We start from the raw sequence: 27,779 nt of genomic DNA, 5'->3' as shown, positions 1-27,779 counted from the left end.
AGAACAAATTCGCCAACACATTTTTAGTATTACCATTTATTGGTGACAAACACTAAGTTTTACTTACATTCCATGGGGAGAAAAAATTTCCAGCGTAAACAATGAACAGAAGCAGTATTTAACTTGCAAGGCTACCGTGCTTTTTACCTGGACCATATGCAAAAAACTTACTGCACACATTTCTGTGTACAATAACACAACATCAAAAGCAACACAGTTTATATAGAAACATAGGTAATTTTTTTTCAGCCCTACATGGAGATGTAATTAAACAGTATAAAGCACTCAAGGAAAATCAATTTGCAGTCGTATACGCACTACATGGAGATCATATCCTGTAGTGTAGGATAGCTGTGTGCCATTGATAGCTCTACCAGGTTTGACCATCTTTAAAATAAAGATCAAAGTTCATATCATTTCTGTTGTGTTGAACAAAAATACTCCACAAATAGAAAGTGAACTAAATGATCACTTGACATTTAAAATTCCTAAAATATCCAATTTGCGTAACTGTGGGGCGATTCCATGAAGATTTTCCAGAAGCCCACGACTATTCTTGTTCAAATGGAGGGCACACAATCTGCATCACTGAAACGGTCCTACACTATTTCAATAAAAAAACAAAACAAAACGCTAAACCACACACGGGGATATGATCTTCGCGGGGTTAGTTTTACAGATAACGTCAGTCTCAGACAAGTTTCTAAACTGTGCTATAGAACTAGATACAATTAAGAAACTTTTAAATGAAAAATTTATAGTGTCCTTCTGATCCAAACAAAATAATAAAACTAAAGGATTTATCACTGTTCAAAGTTAAAGCAACGGTTATGATTTAGATACTACAGGAAGTTGGAAAAGCTGTAGCACTCTAAAACGGTTAGGTTACATTAAATAGGAAGCATTTGATTTTCTCTGGTGCTTTCAGGTCTGAGTCCAGTCTCTTCAGGCGCTGCTGTCCAGTGCTTGTCCCAAAGTGTTAGAGTTAGCCGCTTTCAGGAGGGGGTCGCCTTCCATTTCTTGTTTCACACAGCTGGAAAAGGTACAAGATGAATCAGGGAAGCGGTCCCCGAGATAAGCTGGCCGGCTCAACTGAAACTCGGGCAGGAATCAAACCCTGAGGCAAAATAATCAGTCCTGGGGGACGGGACCCTAACACCATTCATTCATTCATTCATTCAATCGCATTTATTGAGCACTTATTGTGTGCTGAGCACTGTACTAAGTGTTTGGGAAGTACGAGTTGGCAACATATAGAGACGGTCCCTACCCAACAGTGGGCTCACAGTCTAGAAGGGGGAGAAAGAGAACGAAACAAAACATATTAACAAAATAAAACAGAATAAATAAGTACCAATAAAATAGAGTAATAAATACGTACAAATATACATATATACAGGTGCTGTGGGGAGGGGAAGGAGGTAAGGCGGGGGGAATGGGGAGGGGGAGGACGGGGAGAGGAAGGAGGGGGCTCAGTCTGGGAAGGAGGGGGCTCAGTCTGGGAACACCAGCATGTTCGATCAACAGCGCTATGCGTAAGGTGCTTTTAGATACAGCCACTTCTATGTCATGGCAGATACGTTCGTGATGGATCTAGTGATTGATTGACTGATTGATTGATTGAGGTACAATACCTGCTGATTCAATCGGAAGTGATGGGTTAGGGGGAAGGTCATTCCCAGGAATGATTGTTTTCGAGCACTTGGTACAGTGATTCAATCAATCGCATTTACCGAGCGCTTACTGTGTGCAGAGCACTATACTAAGCGCTTGCACGGTATGTGCAGTAAGCGTTCAGATACCATTTATGGTGATAAAGGATGACTATGTCATTATGATGGCCACCAAGAGTAGAATGCTTTACGCCCTTGCCACTCATTCTTCATCTACTGGATCAAATACAGTAAGGTTGCAAAAACACTAAGCACAAAATCCTGTCTGGGGCGGGTCAAGGCTGGGAAGTGAAGCCACATTTTGGCTCAACCACCAGGCACACGACCTTTGTTTCCTACACTGCATCTAGCCTTGCCAACTTAGGGAATCGGGTTAGACCACAAGAGACTTGCACTGTGGGAAGCATATCCCCTAAGTCTTCCAACGGGCCATAACCAACTTGTGAAATGAAACCATGTGTTACAGTATAACTGCCCAGATTCACCACCTCTCAGAGTTCCCCGCTGCCATCTTCTCCTGCCTGGCCTCCTTCCATTAACCTGGCACCTCGCATCGCCGTTGCCCCTCACCGGCCCCCAACCCACTTCCCACCATCTCTCTCGGTGCGATTAGCAGGGTTCAAAATTTGCTGAACTTCAAAGTGGCTCGGGTCCACCCTCGCAGAAAGGGTAGGGCGGTCTCTCTTTTGTGTTTGGAGAGGCGGGGAAATTTCAGTGTCTGGCTGGGTTGAACCTCAGCATTTTAATACATTTGTCTGTGCCCTGCCTTGCCACTTGTAGAGGACCCGTGGTTCCCGGTGAGACAAAGCCAAAACGAAGCAGGACATTTCCGTATTTCTCCAATCCTATTTCGCTTCTCCCCTTCGGTGTCTAATGGCAGTGGGCAGACTCTAGGTAGCAGGAATAAGCGAGTGCTGTCCAAACCTGGCCTGGCTTCAGCGGGGCTCAAGGATAAGGAGGAGGAATCAGTGGAAAATGGAAAAATGCTTTCAGAGCAAGTCTCTTCAGTACACACTTCACTATGGGGCCATGGGGCAAGCGGATTTTATCCCAGGAAGAGGAAAAAAAAAATACGGCACGAATGAGGTCACTCACACAGACATTGGTCCATTTCCTGTTCTTGGCATCTCCGTATTTTGTTGATCCAACTCAGACAGCAACTTTAAAATGTTCAGTGCAGCCTAAACAGGAAGAGAGAGTAGAATAATTAATTCTGGAAGCCAGCTTTTGGTGCTTCTTGAAGGTAACCGCTCGGTTCACGTTGGCCAAGCTATTTGAATGTTGCCCAATTTGGGTCGGGTTAACACAATCTCTCTGGAAGTCATTAGCCTGAAAGCTCCATGAGCGTGAGGAAGACGTCTATTACTTCGATTACATTCTTTTAATGGCATTTGTTAAGGGCTTACTATGTGCCAGGCACTGTACTAAGCGCTAGAGAAGATACAAGCTAATCAAGTTGGACACAGAGTGCACACAGTTAAGAAAAGTTACGTGACTTGCCCAGGGTCATACGGCATCCGAGTGGTGGAGCCGGGATTAGAACCCAGGTCCTTTCAACTCCCAGGCCTGTGCTCCATCCACGCTGCTACTTATTGCATATTCCCAAATGGCTAGCACGGTTCTCAGCCCCAAGTAGGTGGCTCAATAAATGCTGCTGTTGTTGACAATGACTAACTGGAACTAAGGCTTGGTTACCAAGATCAGATTCCACCAAGTCATAACACTACATGATCCCCATATCAAAAAAAAAAACAAAAAACCGAACCCAAAAAACCCTATACAGGAGAAACAGCCTGTAGGAAAATCAGGGTGGAAAAAGAGAAGGCAGGAGGGAAAGAAATGGGAGTACATAAGCAAAGTTTCCTCTTAGAAACTTCAGAAATCTGAATTAATGGAGTGTCACACACACATACACAAAACCACACACACACCCTGAGCCCAGTAACAGAAGTTAATCTAAATTTTTGTATGAGTGGGAAATTACTTCCTTCTACCTGCAACTTAAATTATTTTACAGCCTGTCTCCCCGCCGCTATACTGTAAGCTGTAAAGCAGGTATCAAATCTACTAACTCTGTCGCATTTTCCCAAGTGCTTAGCGCAGTGTTCTGCACACAGTAAGCACTTTGGAAATATGATTATTTGAGATGGCTACATAGTGACGTTCTGAAGAGGGGTGTGCCCGTGGGATCGCTATGGGTCGGAAGCGACTCAACGGCATTTGTGGAAGGTACAGTGACCGCATTCAGTAAGTATGGAGGGCATCTACATTCAAGCTTTCCAGGCCCTCAGTATCCCGAAGGAAAACAATCCCTTACAACTTTAGTTAAAAGCAAATTGGGAAGCAGCATGGCTTACTGGAAAGAGCGCAGGCCTAGGAGTCAAGTGGATCTGGGTTCTAATCCCCCTTCCAACACCTGTCTGCTGTGTGACCTTGGACAAGTCACAACTAACTCCTCTGTGCCTCAGTTACCTCATCTGTAAAATGGAGATTAAGAGCATGAGCCCCATATGGAACAGGGACTGTATCTGACCCTATTATCTTGTAGCTACTGCAGTGCTTAGTACAGTGCCTGGCACGAAGCAGCGTGGCTCGGTGGAAAGAGCCCGGGCTTGGGTGTCAGAGGTCATGGGTTCAAATCCCGGCTCAGCCGCTTGTCAGCTGTGGGACTTTGGGAAAGTCACTTAACTTCTCTGTGCCTCAGTTACCTCATGTGCAAATTGGGGATTAAGACTGTGAGCCCCACGTGGGATAACCTGATCACCTTGTTTCCTCCCCAGCGCTTAGAACAGTGCTTGGCACATAGTAAGCGCTTAACAAGTGCCATCATGATCATCATTATCACCATTATTATTATTATTAACAAATCCCATTAAAAATAAATGAATAAATAAAGTGTTCTCCTTCCTTCTTGGACCCTGAGCCCTGTGCGGGACAGAAACTGATAAAACTTGTACCTACCCCCGTGTTCACAACAGTGCCTGACACATAGTAAGTGCTTAACAAATACCACAATTACTATTTCTACACGCAGGCCAGTCAAGTATTTTCGTACCATATCATGGCAGGATTCCACATCCTTTCCAATTCCGTGGCTGATCAGAGGTGGCTGAGAGGAACAATTTATAAGAGACACAAACTCGTTCTTGTTGTTTTTGGGGAAATCTTTGTACTCGACCTGGGGACAGCAGGAGAAAAACCAAACAAAAACCTGTCATCTCAAGAAAACCTGGAAAATGTAAGGTGTGAAGTGGCCACGCTCTTTAACCGAGGGAGCCACTGCCTCAGGTTTGAATTGCTCTGGCTTGGGGTCAGGACTAACTGGGTCAGAGCCAGTGAGAATACAGAGCCAAACACCTGGGGATAACCACCTCTCTCTCCCTACTGGCAACAGCCCCCGGGCACACTGACTGGGAAGGATGCCAAGGTACTTAGAAACTCTGCTGTCGCCGGTCCCAGGTCTCGTCATCACAGGGCTTATTAAACTCCTCCAGCTAACAGGAAGCGAGGAATACAGTCACGGCCAAAGATCAAAACAGCTGGGGGCTGTGCGCTCTCAAACTCACGTTCGCTGACTGATAGGCTCTTTTTGAAGAACAGCTTTTAAGAACATATAAGGCCATAGGCTTTATGCTACTTATTTGTTGGTGTGATAAAAATCAATCATATTTAGTGAGCCCTTACTGTGGGCGGAACACTCTACTAAGCGCTTGGGAGAGGACAATGTAACCGAGTTGGGAGACACATTCGCTGCCTAGAAAGAGGTCACAGTCTAGAGGGGGGTGTCCCTCTTCCCAACCGTGCCAGGTTAGGGGACGTTTTCTCCAATGTCTCCTCTCCACATACCAAGAACAAGGTCTAAATGAAGACACCGATCCTGTAATGGGTTTAAGCCTTCATGTAATAGCCACCCCACCACAGTCCGACACCAAATCATCCCAGGGGCAGAACAACTAGGGCCTCCTGATGCCTATCTGATCCCGGGACAAGGGTGTTCGGGAGATCTAAAGGGGCCAGGACCATAGGTCACTGCCAAGAGGCCTTCCCTAGTCAAGCCCTCCTTTCCTCTTCTCCCACTCCCTTCTGTGTCACCCAAATTGCTCTCTTTATTCACCCCCCCAGCACTTATGTCCATATCTGTAATGTATTTGTTTATATTCATGTCTGTCTACACCTCTAGACTGTAAGCTCACTGTGGCAGGGAATGCATCTGTCACGTTGTTATATTATACTCTACCAAGTGCTTAATACAGTGCTCTGCAAGCGCTCACAAAATACGACTGAACGAATGAATGACCGGCGGAACAATTACCTGGATTCCCTGGACGTTGGAGAGATAGTCCAGCTGCTCAGAAGGTCTAGTGAGGGGCCCGTGAGGCGCGTGGGCCGAGGGGTTGTTGTTCTTTAAAATGGTCTCGGCGGTGGGGGAGGTCCCCCCGTACAACAACTCGCGGGCGATCATGGCCGTTACCGTGGCCTTGGCCGGGTTGGGGGCCACCCTGCTGAACTCTTTGGTGTGATGTCCTTGACTGGCTCCTACGGCCTGGGCAACCTCGGGCACCATGGGAAGAATTCCAGCAGGAAGCTGCTGATGGCTGAGATAAGGCATTCTAAATTCGTCATCTTTATTATCTGGGGCGGGGGGGGGCGGGGGAGAGAGAGGGAAAGAGAGAGGCAAAAGAAAGCAACTAAAATACACACTCTGTTTAGGCTTCCGACCTAGTCAAGGGCAACACGCTCTCCTATTGCCTGGCACGTTAAATGAACGGATGCACACACAAAACCAACTTTATATTGATGCGTATCTGCTGGGCTCCCACAGTACAGTCACGCGCAATCAGGGGAATCAGACAGGGCTACCGCCCCGTGAGCTCCAACAATCCCGAACGCCGGAGCGTGGCAGAAGCCGGAGAGAGGCAGATGGATGGGATCATTAGGGCGTCGATGAACATTTCATCCTACTCCGACTGGCGGGGGGCTGGGGAGGAGGACGGGAGTGGTGAGGGTATTATGTTGAACCTTAGGGAAGATGCCAAGAAAGATGAATGCTAAGGAGGAATCTGAAGGGCAAGCAGGTTGCTGAAGGGGTAGGGGGCAGCAATTCAAAATTCAATGAGGGAGCACAAAAGAAGAAACACAGGAGAGAGGAGGAGAAAGAAAGAGAGGCAGGAAGGAAGAAGGGGATGAGGAAACAATTGAAACACTGGGTGGAGATAAGAGATGCAGGCAGGGAGGGAGGGAGGAGGCAGCCTTGAAGGAGAGCACAAGAGGCTTAGGTGGGTGTATTTAATCTAGACTCAATGCACAAAACAGCACACGAGGAGATAAGACACATTCCAGAGCAAAATGCCAAAACAGTCACTTACTAGTCACATTTTCATCACCACAGCCTGGTTCGAAAAAGGTTACTTTTCTTCCGTCACCCGGTTTCTTTACTGGTGTCTTAAAAACACAAACCAATATTGTTTCTCTTTTAATCAATCAATCGTATTTATTGAGCGCTTACTATGTGCAGAGCACTGTACAAATTGGCAACACATAGAGACAGTCCCTACCCAACAGTGGGCTCACAGTCTAAAAGGGGGAGACAGAGAACAGAACCAAACATACCAACACAATAAAATAAATAGGATAGACATGTACAAGCAAAATAAATAAATAAATAAATAAATAGAGTAATAAATATGTACAACCATATATACATATATACAGGTGCTGTGGGGAAGGGAAGGAAAGGAAGGAAAGGAAGGGAAGGGAAGGTGACTTTTAAGTCACCAATCGCAATAAAAAGCTGAATCCTGTTCTCTAAAATGCCCGTGTTGAAAAACTCTGACTTTTTCCCCTGGCAGAAATGCATTCCCCACCTCAAGCAGAACAAATTAACCTCTGGAGGCCGACCCCCCTGTGGCAAAAGACTTTGCGGGCAGAAATCTTGGATTTGATAGGCCAAAAGATAACTAGTTAATACAGAACCAAGGTAAGTCTACGGAACACTTTTAAGCTGGATTTAAGAGGCTGAAGTGTAAACCAGGGTTTAAGGAGATCAACATTACCAACTCAAGGGAGGTGATAAACAGACAGGGTGTAGTTGTTGAACAAAATATACCTCAGAGAAAGGAACAGTCAAGGACACAAATTCAAGGTTAGCCAAGTGTGCATGTAGGGGGGAAGTCCACACCTGAGAGTAAATGACTGAGAGATCCTAGACACGCTGCTAAAAGATTAAAAAGGGCACATTTGGATGCACTAATTTTAGAAGTGAAGACCCAGCATCTATGTTAAAACTTCGGTGACAATGTAGGGGGAAAGTCCACACCTGAGAGTAAATGACCGAGATCCTAGACCCATTGCTAAAAGATTAAAAAGGGCACATTTGGATGCACTAATTTTAGAAGTGAAGACCCAGCATCTATGTTAAAACTTCGGTGACAACTTAGGGCTCCATGGGCTCAGGTGTTTATGACAGCTCTAAGAGCAGGTCTATAAAGCAGAATGAGGGCATCAGTCATACCATTTTCAAGTTCAGAATAACCAAACATTTCAACAATTTATGTGAAAGGAGAAAAGATTTTAGAGACCATCTCTGGGGCTACCGCTGGTCAGTTTAGCCATTCAAACAATGACTTGATTCCCCCCCACCCCTCAACTTGCCCCGCCGCCACCTGATGTTTCTGGACACCAGTAAAAGTTGCCTTGAAATAAAAAAACCAATTCAACTCTGAATTCATATCTGATTTGGTGACTCAAGCACAGCTCCATAACTAACTCAGGCTTCGGTATTGCTGGTTCTGTCGTACAAAACTAAATCACACCACGGATTCCAAATCAAATTACCTATGGCTCACATCTGACTTCTAAATGGAATCGTTCCATGCCTTCATGGAGCTAAGAAACCAAAGAATCCTGACTCTGGCAACACTGAGATCGTTTTCCCAATCAAGACCCCACTTGGCTCTCCTTCAATGTTCAGACTCTATAGCTTGGTTTACAGTCTGATTGAAGCCAGCCCGTAGAAACAACAGCTTTCTTGGAATTGGGGTGAAGCTATTTTCAACTTTTAATTATAGGAAAGTAATACAGTCATGGCTACCTTTTCCTCTGTTTTTAGTGCTGGTTTAGGAGGTTGAGGCTGGGGCACCTTGAAGCCTAAAAGCTCCAACATGTTTTCAGCTGCATTGCGCTTAGCCACCTTCTTATTAGTGCCCGCCCCCTCCGTGGTGTGGACGCCAATTTTCACCTGGAAAAAGAAAAATAAATAATAAATCAAGCCATGGAGTAAGGGCTGCATATAAATCATGACAACAGAATCAATCGGCAAAGGGCTGGAGCTGGCTTGGGAAATACTAAGCTATTTTTTTAAGATATTTATTAAGTGGTCACTATGAGCCAGACACTCTATTAAACACGGGGGTCACTAGAAGCTAATCAGGTTGGACACAGTCCGTGTCCAAATGGGGCTTATAAAACAAAATCCCCATTTTACAGGTGAGATAACTGAGGCACAAAAAGGCGAAGGGACTTGCCCAAGGTCACACAAGAGACAAGTGGCGGAGCAGGGATTAGAACCCAGATCCTTCTGACTCCCGGCCCGTGCTCTATCCACTAGGCTGCTCCTCTGAACAACACATCAGGCCTGCAGACGGAGGAATACGCAATTGATGACCTGGAGAGGAGGGTGTGGAGGAACTTGGGGCTACCTAAACCAAAAGCCATCGCTTTCCCCCCTTGCTGTGCCTGAGCAGAGAGAGTGTGAGCGAGAGAAAGCGAGTGAGGGGCGGGAAGACACTGAGTTTGATGGCAAAGAGGTAAACAACTTCCAAGCAGAACGTGTCCCATCTCCGTTCAAAGTTAACTTCCAACACGGAATGATTTTCGGGGGCCCATCGAAAAATGGGTCCCTTTTGTTCACGTTGCCTCTCGCCCTTTCCTTTAAGGATGAAGATGGCCTCCCCACAGGCAGCAAGGTCGAACGGAAGCACCCCTCGACCCACCTGCATCACAAACTCCCTGCGCCGGGGAAGGCCGCGCTCCGTGACAAGCAGGTACTCGGGCTCCCTCTCTTTTTTGGCCTGCTGAATCTGAGCGAGTCTGCTGATGGGGTTCATTCCCTGGCCGTATTCCGGGCTGGTCGGGAGCTAGAAGGAAAAAAATCAAAGTTGGAAAAGTGTGCTGATCAATCACGTCATTCCAAAATCAGGAGGCTGCAGAAAACGATTAAAGTTCATCTTTGATTTACATTTTTTATTACAATTTTTTTTTAAAGGGCGGAGGATGCTTTGTGAATCTCTGTAATTGCCATGAAATGTTGAATTTTAAGTTTCTCTTCTCTTCAAACTAAAATTAGGTAACATTTTTTCAAGTCTCACCTGGTACGAAAGGAAAGCTAAATGTTCAATATTTTATTGGCTCCCATCGGTCACCGTAAACTGTAAACTTGGTATGAATGGGGAATGAGTCTGCTCATTCTGCTGCACTGTACTTTCCCAATCAGTGTTCTGCATGTAGTAAGCACTCAATAAATACCACTGATTGATAATACAGGGGTAGTGGGCTTAAATTTAGCAGTTATCAATAAAAAAGCCAAGAATCTGGATATGAGATGGACGACTATATGGCCATTTCTACAAAAGTTTCAAATAAGAGGCAGCTGAACTCTGTTTTGCCACAATTCTCAGCTAGGACCCTAGGGAGTCCTGTACGAACCCAGGACAGCCAAAGTCAGAGCAATCAAGAAAGGACTTCAGCTCTGAAAGTTTCATTGATGTGGCTCTTCACCCAGTTACATGGTTCAGAACTATACTCACCAAACTTCCACTATTTAGAAACCTCGAGATGCTTGATTCCAGGTCAATGAATCGATGCTGTTTTGATTAGCGTCCACTCTGTGCCAGACCACTGTACTAAACACTTGGGGGAGTACAACCCAAGAGTAGGTAGACATAATTGCTGCCCTCAAGGAACCTACAGTCTAGTGATCACATCGTGCATATCTGGATCTCAGATTGCTAACTAGCCTCACCCAATCCAAAAAACAGCAGGGGGAATGCGCCTATCGATCCTGAAGAGAAAACTCATAACGGCTTGCCAGGCAGATCCCAAATAGTTTCAGTTTTATCCTACTCTGGAATTTCCCTATCAGAAAGCTTAAAAACAGGCCTCAAGTAGCTAAGGGGGTAAAATCGTGTAATTAATGCGATCATATTTTTTTCTATTTGGCCGGGAGTGGATCTTGAACGTGTCGGAGCTGTTCACTTCCTTGTTTGTAGACCTTCACTAATGAGGTCAAAGCACCATGATCAGTGCCAGGGAAAACTTCAGTGGCAAGACTGACATTCATTTTGTTCCATGTATGAAACAAAAGCTACGTTTTGCAAATTTGGCAGAGATGGAATGAAAGACTTTTTTTTTTTAAAAAAAAAAAGGTAAAATGGGGTTATCCTGCTTCAGATAGTGCCTTTCTGAAAGTGCTTAGTACAGTGCTCTGCACACAGTAAGCGCTCCATAAATATGATTGAATGAATGAAAACAGTGTTCCTTTCAGTAATCAACGTTTGACTACTTTAACTTCAGGAAGCCTTCCCACCTTCACTATTGATTTTGTTTTCTTTTTGATTCGTGGTTTCATCTTCTCCACTGTAGGAAGCGGGGGTAGTTTCTTCAGTTCCTCTAGGACAGCTATAGCAGCATTTTTCTTGGAAATCTTCTTGCTCTTTCCTTCACCTTCACCCGTAAACTCCCCGACTGACACCTTTGTCAAAAAACTCTTCATGTGGGGAGGGCCGTTCTCCTTGGTCACCTGTTTCAGAGGGAAAAACTGAGTGAAAGCGTGATAAACACTTATTAAAAATGGTAGGCCACATTGGTTATAACAAACATTACTCACATGAAATATGAGGTGGGGTTGGGAGGGGAGACCCTGATCACGAGGCCAACATTTGGATGAGAAATACTTGCCCCTACAGAGCTCCGAGAAGAATTTCCAAGGGCTCTGTAGCTTAGGGTGCTGCAGGAAAGCAATCTACGACTCCCCATCTAGGATGACCAGAGGGTTTAACTTCCTCCAACTGGGAATGCTCCCTACGCTTTTAACTGTCACACGCGCTAGACTTCTGCCTGACCGACTTTTGCCTGGCAAATAAAAGCAAGCCGCTTCTGCTGGCCTAAGGAAACATCGGTTGAAACCCATGAGAGCACATTTATTCATTTTTTCCATTTTTTAAAAAATGGTATTTGTTAAGCTCTTATTGTGGGCCAGGCACTGTTCTAAGCGTTGGAGCAGCTACAAGCTAATCAGGTTGGACATAGTCCAACGCAGTCCATATCCCACATTAGTAATCCCCACTTTACAGATGAGGCAACTGAGGCCCAGAGAAGTGAAGGGACTTGCCCAAGGTCACGCAGCAGACAAGTGGCGGAGCCGGGATTAGAACCCAGGTCTTTCTGATTCCCAGGCCTGTGCTCTAACCTCTATGCCAGGCTGCTTCTCCTGCACGTGCGCTATGCGGTCCAGCCCAAATATCATTAAAAGACAGAAGGAAACAAAACACAGAGAGAAGGAAGCGTGGGAGAGAAAAGTCAGCTGTGCGATTGGTGCCCAATCCTCAAAAGTCAATCAACGGTGACTGATTAAAAAGTCTTAGTCAAAAGTTAACTGAAAGGTCTTCTTGTTTTATACAGCATGGTTGGGACTTTCCTAAAGACATCGCCCTGTTCCGTAGCTAGCTCTACTCTTCTCTACCGAAAGACGGGGGCCTAGACTTATTGCGCTGTGTGTCCTGGGGTCAAAAATGAATCTGTTTAGAAAAACAAGCAATAAAGACTTGTTTTTCTCATGTTGTCTCACTGCGATGTACCACACTGTGATTTTTAAAAGATGCATGATTAGAGCGCTTGAACTAATGCAGCAGTAGTAATAGCGGCGTTAACTGAATAACCCATTGGGTGTCATGCACTGTACTAAGCAGCAGAAAGTTTGCTAGATAATTTTAAAGATAGATTAAGCACCAGAGGGAGCTCCTATAACTGCAAAAACGTACCCAGCGTAATTAATGGAACCGCAAACCAAGATATGCTTATAAAGAGGTTATCCAACTACACAGTATCAATTCCCAACTTGGAAATGCCGAAGTGAAATTCTCACGGAATGAACTTCAACAAAAATTCCAAAGTTTTACAAAAAGTATCACTGTCTAGGACCAGCTGCCACAGACCTGCACCGGGGCATTATTGGCCCATCCTCACTCAGAATCTGGAGTTGCAGATGGGAAGGGACACGTAGGTCTGCTTCTGACTGCCAATAAATGCGGGAATTTTCACTTTCTTTACAAAAAATTTCACACATTGTTCTTGTGATAACAAATTCCAATATCTGGGGGAAATTCAACTACAAGAAAAAATGAGGAGGACCAAAATGATGAATTTTTTTAACTATTAAGAATCCAGTTCTCAATTTTCCTTTTACCGGAGGCATTCGATTCAAGCAGAGATCCTCATTACACTATATTTTGCCCAAGATTCCACAATAGGTCTGCCTTCAAAAAGCAAAGCTCTTCAGAGGCCAGAGAGTCCGTTTTCAGTCTTGAAAGAGGACCAATCTGCCTGATAGACTTCCCAAAGACTTACACTAAGTTGAGTTTTTCAAAAAAACTGGTGGCCAAATTTTTGTAGGCAACACTTTTAAAGTATGGACAGCCAGTCAATTAAAAAAAAAACAACCCAACAACTATATTTGTAATGGCTCACTTGAGTGAAAACTAAAATATTCTGGACTTCCCCAACTCAAATTTTCAAAACTCTTGAATTCTGAGTAGTTCGTATGTGTGTGTCATTTTCCATTTTAAGATGGGACTCCGTTTTCAAAAGCTTCGTAGAATCTACAGGGCCGGCCCCAGATAATGCCAAACCCAGCCTACTTATCGAGCCCAACTGAATATAAAAACGCTATTTGTTCCATGTTTATATTGGTATTTGATGAGAATTCTACATACCATATAAAATTTCTCAGTCTGGCCTGGAGAATCTACAAACTACAAAGTTAGGCAGAGGAGGCTATATTGTGGGAAGATGAGTGTCCTTTATAAAGAGGTTCCAAAATGACTCTCTGGTAATAATCCCCTCGAAGGGACAAAACAAAGAACAGGACCAGCTGCGGAGTGTAACTGTGAAAGTTCCACCTGGAGTCCCCAAAGACCATTTCCTCTTAAGAGATATCATCCCAATTCCTCTAGTGTACTCGTCTACAGCAAACATCTCTTGTGCTTGTAAAATCAGTTTACCTCAAAGTTCACAGGCATGTTCCGTTTAAGTGCAATTTCAAACACTTGGCTTATTTCTGATTTATTGAGATTTTCATCATCTGGTACTCTTCCATTCACCTAAGAGAAATTTAATAAGGTGCTGGGTGAAAAAATCCATACGAATTCACTCAAGCGTAGAATGCATCTCTGGCAGAATGTACAATCTCAACAACCTTAAGGCACTGGTCTGTGACTCTTCCTCTCCTCACCTTGGTCGGGTTTTCACTCCTACCTAGCCTCACTTCACTTCTGGTCCGGTCAAAACCGGTGGATGCCCTCTTCTGTTTTCGATGCTCGTAAACCCCCGCTCAAAGGGAAGAGGAGGGGAGAGAAAGATCCTAAAAAACTTCCTAAGCTCAGTTTTCACCAAAGGATTCTCTTCTTGAGGGGAAGTTTCTCCAAAACAGGGCACAACTCTGCACCCAACTGGAACTGATATTTCGCTGGGCTGACAAATGATCTATGCTGGAATGTTTGGGATCCGAGAAACAGAACCACTGATGCGGTCCTTTCAGCGTGTTGATAGGATGTCTTAAAGGATCGTCACAAAGAACTTGGAATGAGACTGAAACACAACGGGGATGACGAAAACCTTTTCCGCTTCCCATGGCAAAACGGGCTCAATTGGCCCCTGATGGAGGACACTAGTTTTGAATCCTCTCTTGTCCCACCCTTCTGCCTCATAAGCGGTTCCTCTGGGAGCAGAGGAAGGCAGAGGTAGGGATGGGCATCCAGCCTGTTGCGGCTCCAAGCCTAACCCTGCCTTAGGGAACCAACACAAGCCGAGGGAAAGTGTGTACAAGGGGGGAGAGACAAGGAGAAAGAAGAGGAATGAATGATAGAAGAACTGCCAGATCTGGGCCTGATGCACCTCCAGCTTCTGGGCAAGCTACCGGGAGCAGGTTGCCAGGAAGCTGCAGTCTCGTAAATCTAGCCATCTGGTTGCTGACTGCTGCTAAGCAAGCCCAGGCACAGTGAGAAGCAGCATGGCATGGCGGATAGAGCCCGGGCTTGGGAGTCAGAAGGTCGTGGGTTCTAATCCCGGCTCCACTGCTTGTCTACTGTGTGACCTTGGGCAAGTCGCTTAGCTTCTCTGTGCCCCCGTTACCTCATCTGCAAAATGGGGATTGGGACTGTGTCCAACCCGATTTGCTTGTATCCACCCCAGGGCTTAGTACAGTGCCTGGCACGTAGTAAGTGCTTTAACAAATGATCATTATTATAATTATTATTAATTATTATTAATTATTAAGGCCATGGTAGTAAAATTGGGCCACCCCAGCTGGATTCCCCTAGACCGCAGTCAGTCCAGGGGCCCAGAGGTAGTCAGTGTCCCATCCTTGGCTTCCATCGGACCCTGGAGAGAGGGAATGGGGGAGCGGGGTGGGGAAAGGAAGGCTACAGCACAGTACGGGCGGAAATGGATTCAGGACTGCCAGCCTTAAGCTCCTTCCTTTCCTATGTCTCTTCCCCTCCCTGCCATCCTCTATCATCCCCGGGCCATCACTGCCTATTTCCCTTGTAAGACACTTCACTCTAATGGAAAAGATCCATAGCCACGGATAATTCTCCACCTTAAACCTCAAGCCTCCAATCTGGCTCTAATTTCACCCTTCATCGCTGCAGGTCTGTCCCAGGTAAGGGATGGAGCATCAGCTGCAGGAACAGAAGCCCTGGTTTAGGGAAATGAACACAATTACGGGCCGGACAAACTGCGGCTATTAACACACCCCATGTGAAAGTGACAGGCTGGGAACATCTCGGGCCCCGGCCAAATGTTAACAATTGATTTTACCGAGATCCCCTGGCAGTTTCTTGGAAACGGGGGATTCTTCTTCAGTTTCTGTCCTAAACGAGCACTACGGAAGGGCTGTTAAACAACTGTCATGTTCCTCCCCAGAAACAGCTGAGCCTTTACAGTGGCTGCAGGGAGCTCTAGGTACCGGTCGAGTTTGTGGAGTGACAGTAGAGGAAAGGCGTTGTGACTTAGCTCTGATATTATTACCCAGTATGAGCTACTAATCTCCCTTCTTCTTAGTCTTTCTTGAGCCTTACATCCCAGATTAGTCCTCCCCTCCCTCTCCCGACCCCCCGATGCTCCAATTTAAGAAATTAATAAATACCACTCTTCGCTCACAGCCTTTTCTTTGGAAAGAACTCCTCCAATTTCCCCCCATCCCTCCTCTTCTATGGGGTTAATCAAAGTAAAATCACGCGATCTGGCTACACTTACCTCATACAGCGGTTTTCATACCCACTCCCCAGCAAAATGCTTTAGGTGGAACAAGATGCCGATCAAAGCAAGCTATCGACTGGCAAAACTTTAGCTGCACAGGCTCAAGGCTAGTCTCTGTGACACTTCGAATTAAAGTCCAGACTCTACTTTGAAGAGCAAGGAGCTCGAGAAGGTGCAGAGTTAAAGAGAACTAACGAGAGGAAATCCATTTAAAATCTGCACGTTTTCAGACGGAAAGTTTGGCTAACACAAATCTTAGTGGAAAGAGGATGCGGCTGGGAATTGGAAGACCCAGCTCCTGGTCTCGATTCTGCCACTAGCCCAAGTGACCGTGGGCAAGTCAATTAACCTCTCTGGGTCTCGGTTCCCTCATCTGTAAAAGAGGGTAAAATACCTGCACTCCCTCCCTCTTAGATGATTCATATGCCAGGAAAATCTCTTTCCCTTCCTCAGCACCATTCACAGTAACCCAAAAAAATCTCCCATTTTTCTGCTAAGCCAAGTTCAGCTTAAAACACTCCGCTACTGTCCATGGGATTGAAGGGGCCTTGAGGCGGGACAGAAGAGTAAATGGAAAAAGCAGCAATATAAGAGTTGGAAGACCCCTGGCCCAGCTGGGTGACCTTGGGTAAGTCATTTAACCTCTCTGGGGCCTCAGTTTTCTCACCTGAAAAATGAGGATACCTTGCTACAACAAAATGAGGTAGTGACAAAGTGTTTTAGAAAACTAAAAGTGTGCTATTAAATTCAAGACATTTTTATTATCTAATCTATTGCCCAACTTCCAAGTTTAAATGGACCTCGATCAGCCCAGACAAATGAACGTTCTCCTGAGAGGAGAGATTCCACAGTCTTCCTTGGGAACCTAACCCAGCTCTGAGTACAGGGCTTGGCACATAAAGTACTCAACAAATAGCTTTTTTCGTTATTTTTAATATTACTATTCCAACACTGAGATAAAGTCCTTCCATTTAATCTAAATACCCCAGGCTGCAGTTTCAGTCCATCTCTTTTGTCCTAGCCTCACTAAAATGGAGGCCGGTTTGTTTCTTTGGTGAGAAGTTATGTCGGAAAATAGAATGACGTTGTAGCAACATTTCTACCCCTCAAAAATCTTCAATTTCAGGCAGACCAACGCTGCGAGCTCTGGTTTCCTCTAGGCCAGGCATTGGTAGTAATCTCTGGACCGGCTGCTGCAGGCCCCGGCACTGTTCCTACCGTCGGTTTTAGGTCCTTCTCACAGTCCTGCCTGTCCTTCTCCTGGAAGCCTCCTTCCTCTCCCTGAGCGGCCACGGCAGATCGGGGGACATCAAGTACCAGAGCTCAGGCACTGGAGGACGGCTGGTGGTGAGAGCCTGGGGACCGGAGACAGTGTCTGGCCCAGGCTGTCACCTTGGAACCAACACATCTCACCCCACTTCCCCCAGCACAGGAACAAAAACACAGGCCGGGCCTGCTCTCGAAACAATAGCCCGGCAAACACACACACGGAGAGAGAGGGGTCTTAGCGAGTGCTCTTCAAGCTAAACAAAAGGTGAAGCACCTGTGTCTTTTCTAGGTACTTTTCAGACTGTGATTTTTTGATTTTTTCCAAGAAGAACACACTATCAGAATCAATTTCGGGTTAGGGTTCCAGGTTTCCATTTAGGCTGAGCACCGCTCTGCGATTCTGGCTCGAAACAGGCAGGACTGGGGAAGTTGGGGCAGATGTCCCCCTCTAGAAACCTGTGCTCTCCAACAGCACGAGAGCCCTTCCTCCTTCCCCTACCCCAGCCCCCTTCAAAGGAGAAAAGCCACAGATGGGTCTCGTTTAGGTCTTGGGAACAATGCTGCTAGCCACTTGAAGGCCATCTGCTGCACCATCCGAGCGGGTTCAACCGGGCATCTTAGTGCCAGGCAAACACTGATACCGCATGCCAGTACAGGAGCTGAAGCAGTTCTCCTTCACCAAAAAACATTTCAAGGAGTGGCTGGCTAGTACCCTCGGAAGAGGTCCAAAACGTCAGGAGAACTTAAATGGCAGGAGGATCTGATGGGTCGACATAATCTTTACTACTACACAAAAGCTTGTCAGCTTCTATTCTTTGGTCCTCAGTCGAGCCACATAATCTGCTTGTACCATTGTCACTGGAACCTATTAGGTCACTTAATTGTACTCTAAAGCGAGGGCTGGAGCTTTGGGACTGGGCACTCCCTAACAACAGAAAAAGGCCAAAGAAACAAAGCGAGAGGAACAGGGCTCCAGAGGTTTCCATGCAGGGGGACACATAATGTGGGTTCAAAATGAGAAAACTTCAGGCAGCCCTCTCCTTGTTCTCCGGGCTAAGCTTACCTCTGGTTTCTCGGGCAGGGGCTCATTCTGCAAGATTTTCAGTGCTTTAGCAGCCGCGTCATGCTTGGCAGCCTGTCGTGTCCTTCCTTTCCCATTGAACTGCTGGCCTCCGATGGAAAGCTCAACTTGATAAAGTATAGGTGGAACTGGAAACGGATAAAAGTACCTGAAATTGGGGAAGGGGAGAAAGTTACATTTCTCAGGTTGCTAGCATGTGTCACTCCCCGGTACATAATAATAATAACAATAATGGCATTTGTTAAGCACTTACTATGTGCAAAGCACTGTTCTAAGTGCTGAGCACTGTTCTGTGTAAATTCATTTGATTAATCGGTTCACATTTAAACAACCTGCACAATCTAGGACTCATTGAGTGCCTTTAAAATCACTTGATTCTAAGAAGTTGTTTAACTCGAGACTAAAAAAATGGGTTAACGTCTGTTCAATTAATCCATCAGTAGCATTTAGTGAGTATCTGCTGCGTGCACAGCACTGAACTCAGCGCTTGGGAGAGCACAACAGAAATAAGGCAAGTGCTTAGTACAGTGTTCTGGCCACAGTAAGCGCTCAATAAATACGATCGAATAACTCTACAAAACCCCAGCCCTCAGGGAGCAGGGGGAGGCAGACCTTTGAATAAATTACAGGAAGACAGGTGAAGCCCTATATGATTTAGATCCAAAGTAGTATAGGGAGAAACCATCTTGCAAAACTTCCTCAATCCTTCCTCCTGAACTTAAGATGGCACTTTGGGAGGGAGTGAAGGAGGGGGGAGATGGAATGCACGCACAGACACACACCCCACCTCTACCCCACAGCTGTTCTGGCAGGGCAGGCAGCCACAGCTAGCTTGGCTCGAAGCTGCAATGACAACACAGGATGGCTGCTACACTCTGGTTTTGCCTCCAAGCCTCAACGGGGGGCTTTAACTCGTCCCCATCAGGATAGGACTGACTCTCTCTGGGCCCCAGAGTCAGGCTGAGGAGTTTCTCTACTACTCTCCAAGCTCCAAAAACTTGGGCTTATTTCACCCCTGCCCCACTAAGAACAAAGGCTTGTTTCACCCCAGCCAGGCTTCAGGGCACTGAATTAAGTGCTGGAGTAGATACAAGGTATACGAGTTGGACCCACTCTTGCCCCACATACAGCTCACAGACTTAATCCCCATTGAACTGTACTTTCCAAGTGCTTAGTACAGTGCTCTGCCCACCGCAAGCGCTCAGTAAATACGACTGAATGAATTTTACAGATGAGGTAACTGAGAAGTGACTTGCCCATGGTCACACTGCAGACAAGTGGCGGAGTGAGGATTAGAACCCAAGTCCTTCAGACTCCCGGGCCCAGGCTCTATCCACTAGACCACATGACAAGCAAGGAGCCAGTGTGATAGGAATTTCCTCCAAAGGAGTTTCAAGAGTCCTTCCTGTCCCTCGCACCCCTGTAATTGCCCCACTGACAGGGATCCTATCTCCAGAACTCCCTGCCTGCTATAGTGAAAATAATAATAATAATGATGGTATTTGTTAAGTGCTTACTATGGGCCAAGCACTGATACAAGGTAATCAGGTTGTCCCACATGGGGCTCACAGTCTTCATCCCCATTTTACAGATAAGGTAACTGAAGCCCAGAGAAGTTAAGTGACTTGCCCAAAGTCACACGGCTGACAAGTGGCAGAGTCTGGATTAGAACCCATGACCTCTGACTCCCAAGCCCGTGCTCTTTCCACTAAGCCAACTGCTTCCCGTAGTCCCAAAGGGCCTCAGTTTGAGTTTCAGGGTGGAGCACAGATGTAGCATTTTGCTGTTCCCTAGACACAGGCCTACTATGTCCTCTTTATTATCAGAGTATTCTACTGGGCTTTCCTATTGCTGATGGGTGTTTTTTCCCTTATTTTACTTTCAATTAATGCTTGATTGCACCTGCGCCCTGAAGGTGTTTGAACAGGGCGCTGATTTTAAAACTCTAAAACGATGAATAAATACAAATTAGATATTCGGTGTTCGTGATGTCTTACAAACGTGGCTCCCGTTTACCCCAGAGTAAATGTGAGCTCGGAAATCTTTGGCCTCGTGAACACTGCTACAGAAGAATATGAGTAAGCCTTTACAAAGGTGCCTTTGGCAAGAAGCTTTCACCATGCCACAAGTGTGGAAACTCTGCGACTCACCCGGCAGGGAACTATCAGTGTTGTTAATTGGAGCGGATTCTGAAATGCTGACCAGCTGAGAGCCCGCTTTCACTCAGGCTTCCCAAACTGCGATATCCACTACTAGTCACTCTGGCTTTCCTTGAGCTCCACTTGCCTGGGGCCACCTCCCCACCGTGACTTTCAGAGCACCGAGGTGGGCTCTAACTGGTCCTGTGCTGCCCAGCAAGAGACCAAGATGCCTTCCCCTTTCTGGAATACATGCTGTTCAGCATTATCCATCAATCTTATTTGAGCGCTTACTGTGTGCAGAGCCCTACTCTAAGCGCTTGGGAGAGTATTATTATTATTATAGCATTTGTTTAGTGCTTTCTACGTGCTACTCTAAGCGCTTGGGAGAGTATTATTATTACAGTATTTGTTTAGTGCTTTCTATGTGCCAGGCACTCTACTAAGCGCTGGAGTGGAAGCAAGCAAATCCAGTCCCTGTCCCACATGGGGCTCACAGTCTCAATCCCCGTTTTACAGATGAGGTAAGTGAGGCACAGAGAAGTGAAGTGACTTGCCCAAGGTCACCCTGCAGACAAGTGGAAGAGCCAGGATTAGAACCCATGACCTTCTGACTCACAGACCTGTGCTCTAACCACTTTATATCTACAATCTAACAGTGTTGGTAGACAAGCTCTCTGCCCCCAACAAGCTTACAGACTAGAGGGGGAGTCATTCATTCAATCGTATTTATTGAGCACTTACTGTGTACAAAGCACTGTACTAAGCGCTTGGGAAGTACAAGCTGGGCAACATATTCACTCATTCATTCAATCGTATGGGAAGTACAAGTCGGCAACATATACAGACGGTCCCTACCCAACAATGGGCTCACAGTCTAGAAGGGGGGAGACAGACAACAAAACAAAACATCTAGACAGGTGTCAAAATCATCAGAACAAATGGAATTAAAGCTATATGCACATCATTAACAAAATAAATAGAATAGTAAATATGTACACGTAAAATAGAGGAATAAATCTGTACAAATACATACAAGTGCTGTGGGGAGGGGAAGGAGGTAGGGCGGGGGGGATGGGGAGGTGGAGAGGAAAAAGGGGGCTCAATCTGGGATTGACAGATCTGCTACACTCCAATATCATGCCAGCTCAGGGATCAATGATCCCTCCAGCGTGGGCCTTGGGGAGGGGCGGTGAGTAACGGGTGCAGACAAATGTGAAAGGACAACACAGAGGGGAGTGGGAAAAGTGGAAATGAGGGCCAGTCAGGGAAGGCCTCTTGAAGGAGGTGTGCCTTCAGAAAGGCTTTCTTTGGAGGTGGGGAGAGTGACTGTCTGTCAGCTATGACAGACAGTCTCCCCCTTTTAGACTGTGAGCCCACTGTTGGGTAGGGACTGTCTCTATGTGATGCCAATTTGTACTTCCCAAGCGCTTAGTACAGTGCTCTGCACATAGTGAGCGCTCAATAAATACGATTGATTGATTGATTATGAAGAGGAAGGGTGCTCCAGGCCACAGGCAGGATGTAGGTGAGAGGTCGGTGGTGAGACAGACGAGATCAAAGTATAATGAGTAGGTTGGCTTTGGAGGAGCGAAGTGTGCCAGCTGGGGTGCAGTAAGAGGGCAGAGAGGTAAGGTAGGCGGGGGCAAGGTGATTGAGGCTTTTAAAGCCAATGGTAAGGCATTCCTATTTGATGCAGAGGTTGGATAGGCAACCACTGGAGGTTTGTGGAGAGGGAAAATGTGGAATGAATGTTTTAGGCAACCACTGGAGGTTTGTGGAGACGGAAAATGTGGAATGAATGTTTTTGTAGAAAAATGATCCGGGAAGCATAGCGAGGTATGGACTGGAGCGGGGAGAAATAGAAGGCAGGGAGGTCGGCAAGAAGGCTGAAGCAATAATTGAGGCAGGCTAGGACAAGTGCTTGGATTGATGTGGTAGCAGTTTGGATGGAGAGGAAAGGGCAGATTTTTAGTGCTTTACTGTTCTTCTCCATCACCCCGTGACCCCACAGCGAATCTCACAGGATTTCAGATCCATGCCTTTCTTTTTTTCTATGGATCTTGTACTTTCCTCAGTGGGGAAAGGCAAAAATAAACTTACCCAAGAGAATACAGTACCCTTTTCTTAAGCTAATCCTTTCCCATTCTTAAAATGAAACACACACACACACACACACACACACACACACACATATCCAAACTCAAAACATTAAACCTTGAACTTGTACATAAAGACTTTCAGAGATACCAACTACAAATATCAAGCACCTGCCAAAAGGACACATACCTTGGGGGGTAAGCGCCTGCTCTCATATTGTAGTTGTAGGTGGACTGCATCCTTGAGTACGGATCGATAGGCTTATACATGGGTTTTTTTCCAAGTTTCATGCAAAGTGCATTAAGTTCCACAGTGGGGGTTACGCTGTCTGCAAAGGAGAAGGAACACCAACAGTTATACTCTGGAGTCGGATCAATCAGAAACCAAGTTGCACAATCTGGGGGGCCCAATGCAGCCTACACAGAGGTCCGATTGAAGCTGAAATCTTGACAAGAGAACACAGGAAAATCCCCAAGCAGCTTAGTGACCAAACAATCCACAGTAATTTCCAGGCCCCCGATAAAAAGGGAATTTCCTGTACCAGTGAACTGGAAATGGCAGCTAACCACTAATAAGCACCAGTGTCATCCTGTCAATTCAAGATACTTTAAGTCGCACAAGGCCACTTGCAATTCGTTGCTATGTCCCCATTATTATGGGGCACATGCGTGAACGCACATGCACAGGCGTGTACACACACACACACACACAAACACTTCCACCACCTAGTAGTGATAACCATATTTATTAAGTGCTTGCCGTGTGCAGAGCTCCGTACTACTTGCTGGGAGAGAATACAGAGGTGGAAGGAAATTTAGATCCCATCTCTGTCCCCCCAGGGGGTTCATAATCTAAGAGGGGCCTCACAAGCTAATTGTCAATGCTATAAGTCTTAAGGCATGGTTTGCCAAGCAAGATGCAAGACTGCATTTTTTTTAATCAGGATGAGGAACACCAAATCCACATCAGTAGAACACAATGGCAAACATTCAGTTTCAAAACACACCAACATTTCCACTTAAAAATGCCTTTTTGGCAGGTGTGCAGAAAGTACAAATGACTGGTCTGCAACAAGAGACAAAGCCTACTATACATAGAGGTCCCTGGGTTCACTCTAAAAGCTCAGATAAGTCTGACTCCCACCCCAACCAATTTTTTCATGTAGTCTTGTGGATAAATTTAGAAAATCCTGAAGAGGTCACCTAACTGTAAGAAGTTGGACTGCCCTCCCTTCCCCATCCACCCAAAAAAAAAAAAAGAATCTAAAGCCAGAGTGACCAACTTGCAAGGATTCACTCTAATGGACCAAGGGGTTAGATTCAGGCTGTCCCCTGGTTACTAGCTTTGCTAGAATCTGCCTGCCCTAGATACAAATAACCTTTAGGTAAAGGTCATCTCCTAAAAGTAAGCAGCTGTCCCCTGGTAGTGCAGAATCTGCTCTTGGAAGTCATCAGGCTAATGGACTAAACCGTCGCGCCTTTACTAAAGCGGATCCCTCTTTCCTAAAGGACCCGCCCTGACTCATGAAAGTTACCTGGATTCCTTCCTTCGTGACGAGCAGGCCGGGCTGTTGGTTTCGGAAATCTTGTCCCTTGCAGAGCTTTGATGGCAGCTCCGTGCTGGGCCTTTTTAATACTAGTGCCTTCAGATTCCCAGCGCTGGTCCCCAAGGGTCAGCTGCACGGTAAATACCTACAGAGGAAAGTTCCAAGTTCTCCATTTAATCCATTATCATTTTGAAGAGGTCATCTGAGCCTCACACGCTTCACTGCCATGGCTAAGAAGGCTTGGCCATTAACACCGCCCCAGTGTATTTTAAAATGCGGGGAAAAAAGAAACCAGTGGCTAAAACTGGATACTTGTTAAAACAGAACTATGCTCTTGAAAACGAGGGGCCAAGGAGGAGACTATGTAAAATGAGAAGTAGTGAGATTACGTTTGAAGTCACGTACTTCCGCACATCTCGTGGATTAAAAAACCCTAGTCCCTTTTCATTTGGAAGACATAACACAAACAGATCCTTCCAATCACTCCTCAAAGCACATAATTTCTTAACTTTAAACTTATAAAGTGGGAAAGCATTTGTCTGGGTTCTGTAATATTTCTTGGCCTTATCTGAAAACATAATCCTACCAGAAGAAGCACTGATTACCATTTAGGAAATGTATTCAGCATACTGGGGGGAAATTTAATAATGGCTTTAGAAATGTTGTCACTGGCTGGTGTAAAAAAACCACCAAGTTTCACAGCTAGCCGAGGTTTCCCAAGAGAATCAATTCGAACACAAAGGTATCTCAGCAAGCCAGCACACTAAAGTTTCAATCCCGGAGGATGCCAAAACAGCAGCATAAGTCCTCCACTTACTATCTCCATGGAAAGCATCTCTCTTTCAAGAGCTCACCTTCTCTTGAGAAAAATGACACTAATCCCATTGCCGAGAAACCTAAGGCTATAACTAGTCTTAATATGCTTCCCAACTCTGCAAGGCCACCGGGTTTTTTTCGTATTTCCCTCCCTACCGCCTGTCAGACTTTCATCAGCATTCTGGCTCAAAGGGAGTCACTCACTTAAAAAGAGCCTAGAGGAACAGTGTCAGTCTAAGTATGAGGATGTCAACAGATGAGTAGGCTTGAAAGGGGTCAGGTGGAATCTGCCTTTGCAACTGACTTTCTAAACTTTCTGAACTTCAGATGAGCCCTAACGCTGTTTTATCTCTCCCAGTGCTTAGTACAGTGCACTCAGTAAGCACTCAATAACATTGGTTTTTTTATGGTGTTAAGTGCTTACCATTAATCACTAAGTGCTGATTAATTGACTCCCCTCAATACACATCTTCCACTAGAGGAACAAACGGAAGAATTCTTCACACTCTCTTTGCCCCTCGAAATACTAGCCATCTCTCATTTATTTACTGTTGCTCATCACCTATGTGTCAACAGGCCCAAGGACCAGGCAGGCCTGATGAGGGTAAAAAGCAGCATTATACAATTCTGGGCACTCTAGGGTTCGTTTCTGGTGATTGATTTAAGAAAAGACACTGAAAAACAGTGTCAGCCTAAAAACAAAACCCAATCTCCCTCTCTGTTGAGGGAGGGGCAGGCTGTAAGCTTGTTTTCTGGGCAGGGAATGTGTCTGTTTATAATTGTATTGGACCCTCCCAAGCACTTAGTACAGTGCTCTGCACACAGTAAGCACTCAGTAAATATGACTGAATGAATGAATCTTGGTGGTGTAGGGACTTCAAAGCGGACTTTGAGAAGGCTGCAATTATTTTTCTGCCAAGTATAGCAGTGGCATCCCAAGAGGACAGGAGAGTGGCTGCCCCCCCAAAAAAGTACCTGAAGAACCAGCTGTCAAGTTTCTAACCTTGTGCATCCCCAGTATTCTTTGCGCATTAAGCGGTACTGGATCTTGCTTTTTAATAAAAACCTTAGGCCCACCTGGCTGGGAAGGTATTCCCAGAGAAACACACTTCTCGAGGACCAAGCTGGACGGGCATACATAGAACTGGTTTAAAGGCTAAGGCACATACTCCAGAAATACCCTGAACAGCTAGTACAGTGAATTCCCCAAGTTAAGGTGTGTATGGAAAGGTCGCCTGGGAGAGACCGACCCTTACAAACCACCTGGTGGCCTCTCAAATACCGGGCTAACTCTGCTTCAATAAAGCATCTCTACTTTCTGGGGGAGGCATATTGGGTTTCCTTAATGAACAGCTGCTGATATTCATTCTGCTTCCATGAAAAAAAACCCACCTCTTTCCTAAGCTGGGCACGTTTTTCCTATACAGAAAATGAGGCACAGGGATGAAATCCGTTGCTCTGAACGACAGTGTCTTTGCAGAAAAGTGAGGGATGGAAAAAGGGAATCCCAAAACCTCCAACCTTTCTGTTCTACTGCACCACTTTCTGAGTGATAATTCCTAAGTCTGGGATGAAAACTAAAAAAAAGGGCCACATGGGAATGTAAACCCCAAGCCTTAAAGCTGGCAATCCAAGATGAAAAACAAAAGCTCAAAACACCGGGGAATAACAACAAGCAATTCAATTTTAAATCAGACAACTCTTTGATTGCCGGCGATAGATAAATCAATGCAAATTCTCATTTTACCCATGAACTGAGGATTGAGCCGCTATCCTTGTTCTCCAGAGTTCAACTAATTTGAGTTTCAAGGTCTCCCTCTGACTCTGCTCTTGTCACTTCTCTGGGAAATGGCCACAAGGCAAGCCAGGGAGGCTGAAATGGGGACACAAAACCCACCCATCCAGCCCACAAACTTTGCTCCTCCATTGCTAACCATCTCACTGTACCTCAATCTCATCTATCTTGCCACTGATCTCCCCCCACGTCCTGCCTCAAGCCTGGAATGCCCTCCCTCCGAAAGTCCGACAGACAATTACTCTTCCCGCCCTCAAAGCCTTATTGAAGGCACATCTCCTGCAAGAAGCCTTCCCTAAGCCCTTTTTTCCTCTTCTTCAACTCACTCTGCATCACCCTGACTTGCTCCCTTTATTCATCCCCGCTCCCAGCTCCGCAGCACTTAGGTACATATGTGTCATTTATTTATATTAATGTCTATCTCCCCCTCTACACTGCAAGCTCGTTGTGGGCAGGGAATGTGTCTGTTATTCTGAACTCTCAAGCACTTGGTACAGTGCTCTTTTCACAGCAAGAGGTCAATAAATATGACTGGCTGACTGACAAAAACTGGATAGAGCCCTGAACGATCAAGTTCCTGTCCATGAGCTGAAGCCTCACTGTATTTTTAAAAATAATAATAATAATTATGGTATTTGTTAAGCGCTTACTATGTGCCAAACACTGTTCTAAGAGCTGGGATAGACACAAGTTAAGCAGGTTGTCCCAGATGGGGCTCACAGTCTTAATCCCCATTTTTACATATGAGGAAACTGAGGCTGAAAAGTGAAGTGACTTGCGCAAGGTCACACAGCAAACAAGTGGCAGAGCCGGGATTAGAACCCACGTC

The 27,779-nt window shown here is 45.7% G+C and overlaps 1 protein-coding gene across 10 annotated transcripts in view; it reads right to left on the bottom strand.

Moving 5' to 3' along the window:
- Window positions 1-20: 20 nt before the first annotated feature.
- Window positions 21-27,779, bottom strand: part of STAU1 (staufen double-stranded RNA binding protein 1) — a 60,856-nt gene continuing 33,097 nt past the window's right edge. For 7 of the 10 annotated variants that reach the window (XM_038749902.1, XM_038749893.1, XM_038749894.1 and 4 more), the window contains 12 exons: window positions 24,328-24,484; window positions 22,983-23,121; window positions 18,538-18,703; window positions 13,949-14,047; window positions 11,257-11,487; window positions 9,665-9,808; window positions 8,764-8,910; window positions 7,040-7,115; window positions 5,986-6,305; window positions 4,729-4,851; window positions 2,769-2,854; window positions 21-1,033 (listed from right to left, as the gene is read on the bottom strand). In XM_038749902.1, coding sequence (XP_038605830.1) covers window positions 946-1,033; window positions 2,769-2,854; window positions 4,729-4,851; window positions 5,986-6,305; window positions 7,040-7,115; window positions 8,764-8,910; window positions 9,665-9,808; window positions 11,257-11,487; window positions 13,949-14,047; window positions 18,538-18,703; window positions 22,983-23,083 — 1,581 coding nt within the window. In that variant the 5' untranslated portion in view covers window positions 23,084-23,121; window positions 24,328-24,484 and the 3' untranslated portion in view covers window positions 21-945. The remainder of the gene's footprint in view (window positions 1,034-2,768; window positions 2,855-4,728; window positions 4,852-5,985; window positions 6,306-7,039; window positions 7,116-8,763; window positions 8,911-9,664; window positions 9,809-11,256; window positions 11,488-13,948; window positions 14,048-18,537; window positions 18,704-22,982; window positions 23,122-24,327; window positions 24,485-27,779) is intronic. The other 3 variants (XM_038749897.1, XM_038749898.1, XM_038749900.1) reach the window with 3 other exon arrangements.

The sequence above is a fragment of the Tachyglossus aculeatus genome, chromosome 8, assembly GCF_015852505.1.
Source record: "Tachyglossus aculeatus isolate mTacAcu1 chromosome 8, mTacAcu1.pri, whole genome shotgun sequence".
Classification (NCBI taxonomy): Eukaryota; Metazoa; Chordata; class Mammalia; order Monotremata; family Tachyglossidae; genus Tachyglossus; species Tachyglossus aculeatus.
Note: the sequence above shows the minus strand (reverse complement) of the source record. Positions and strands in the feature narration are given on the sequence as shown.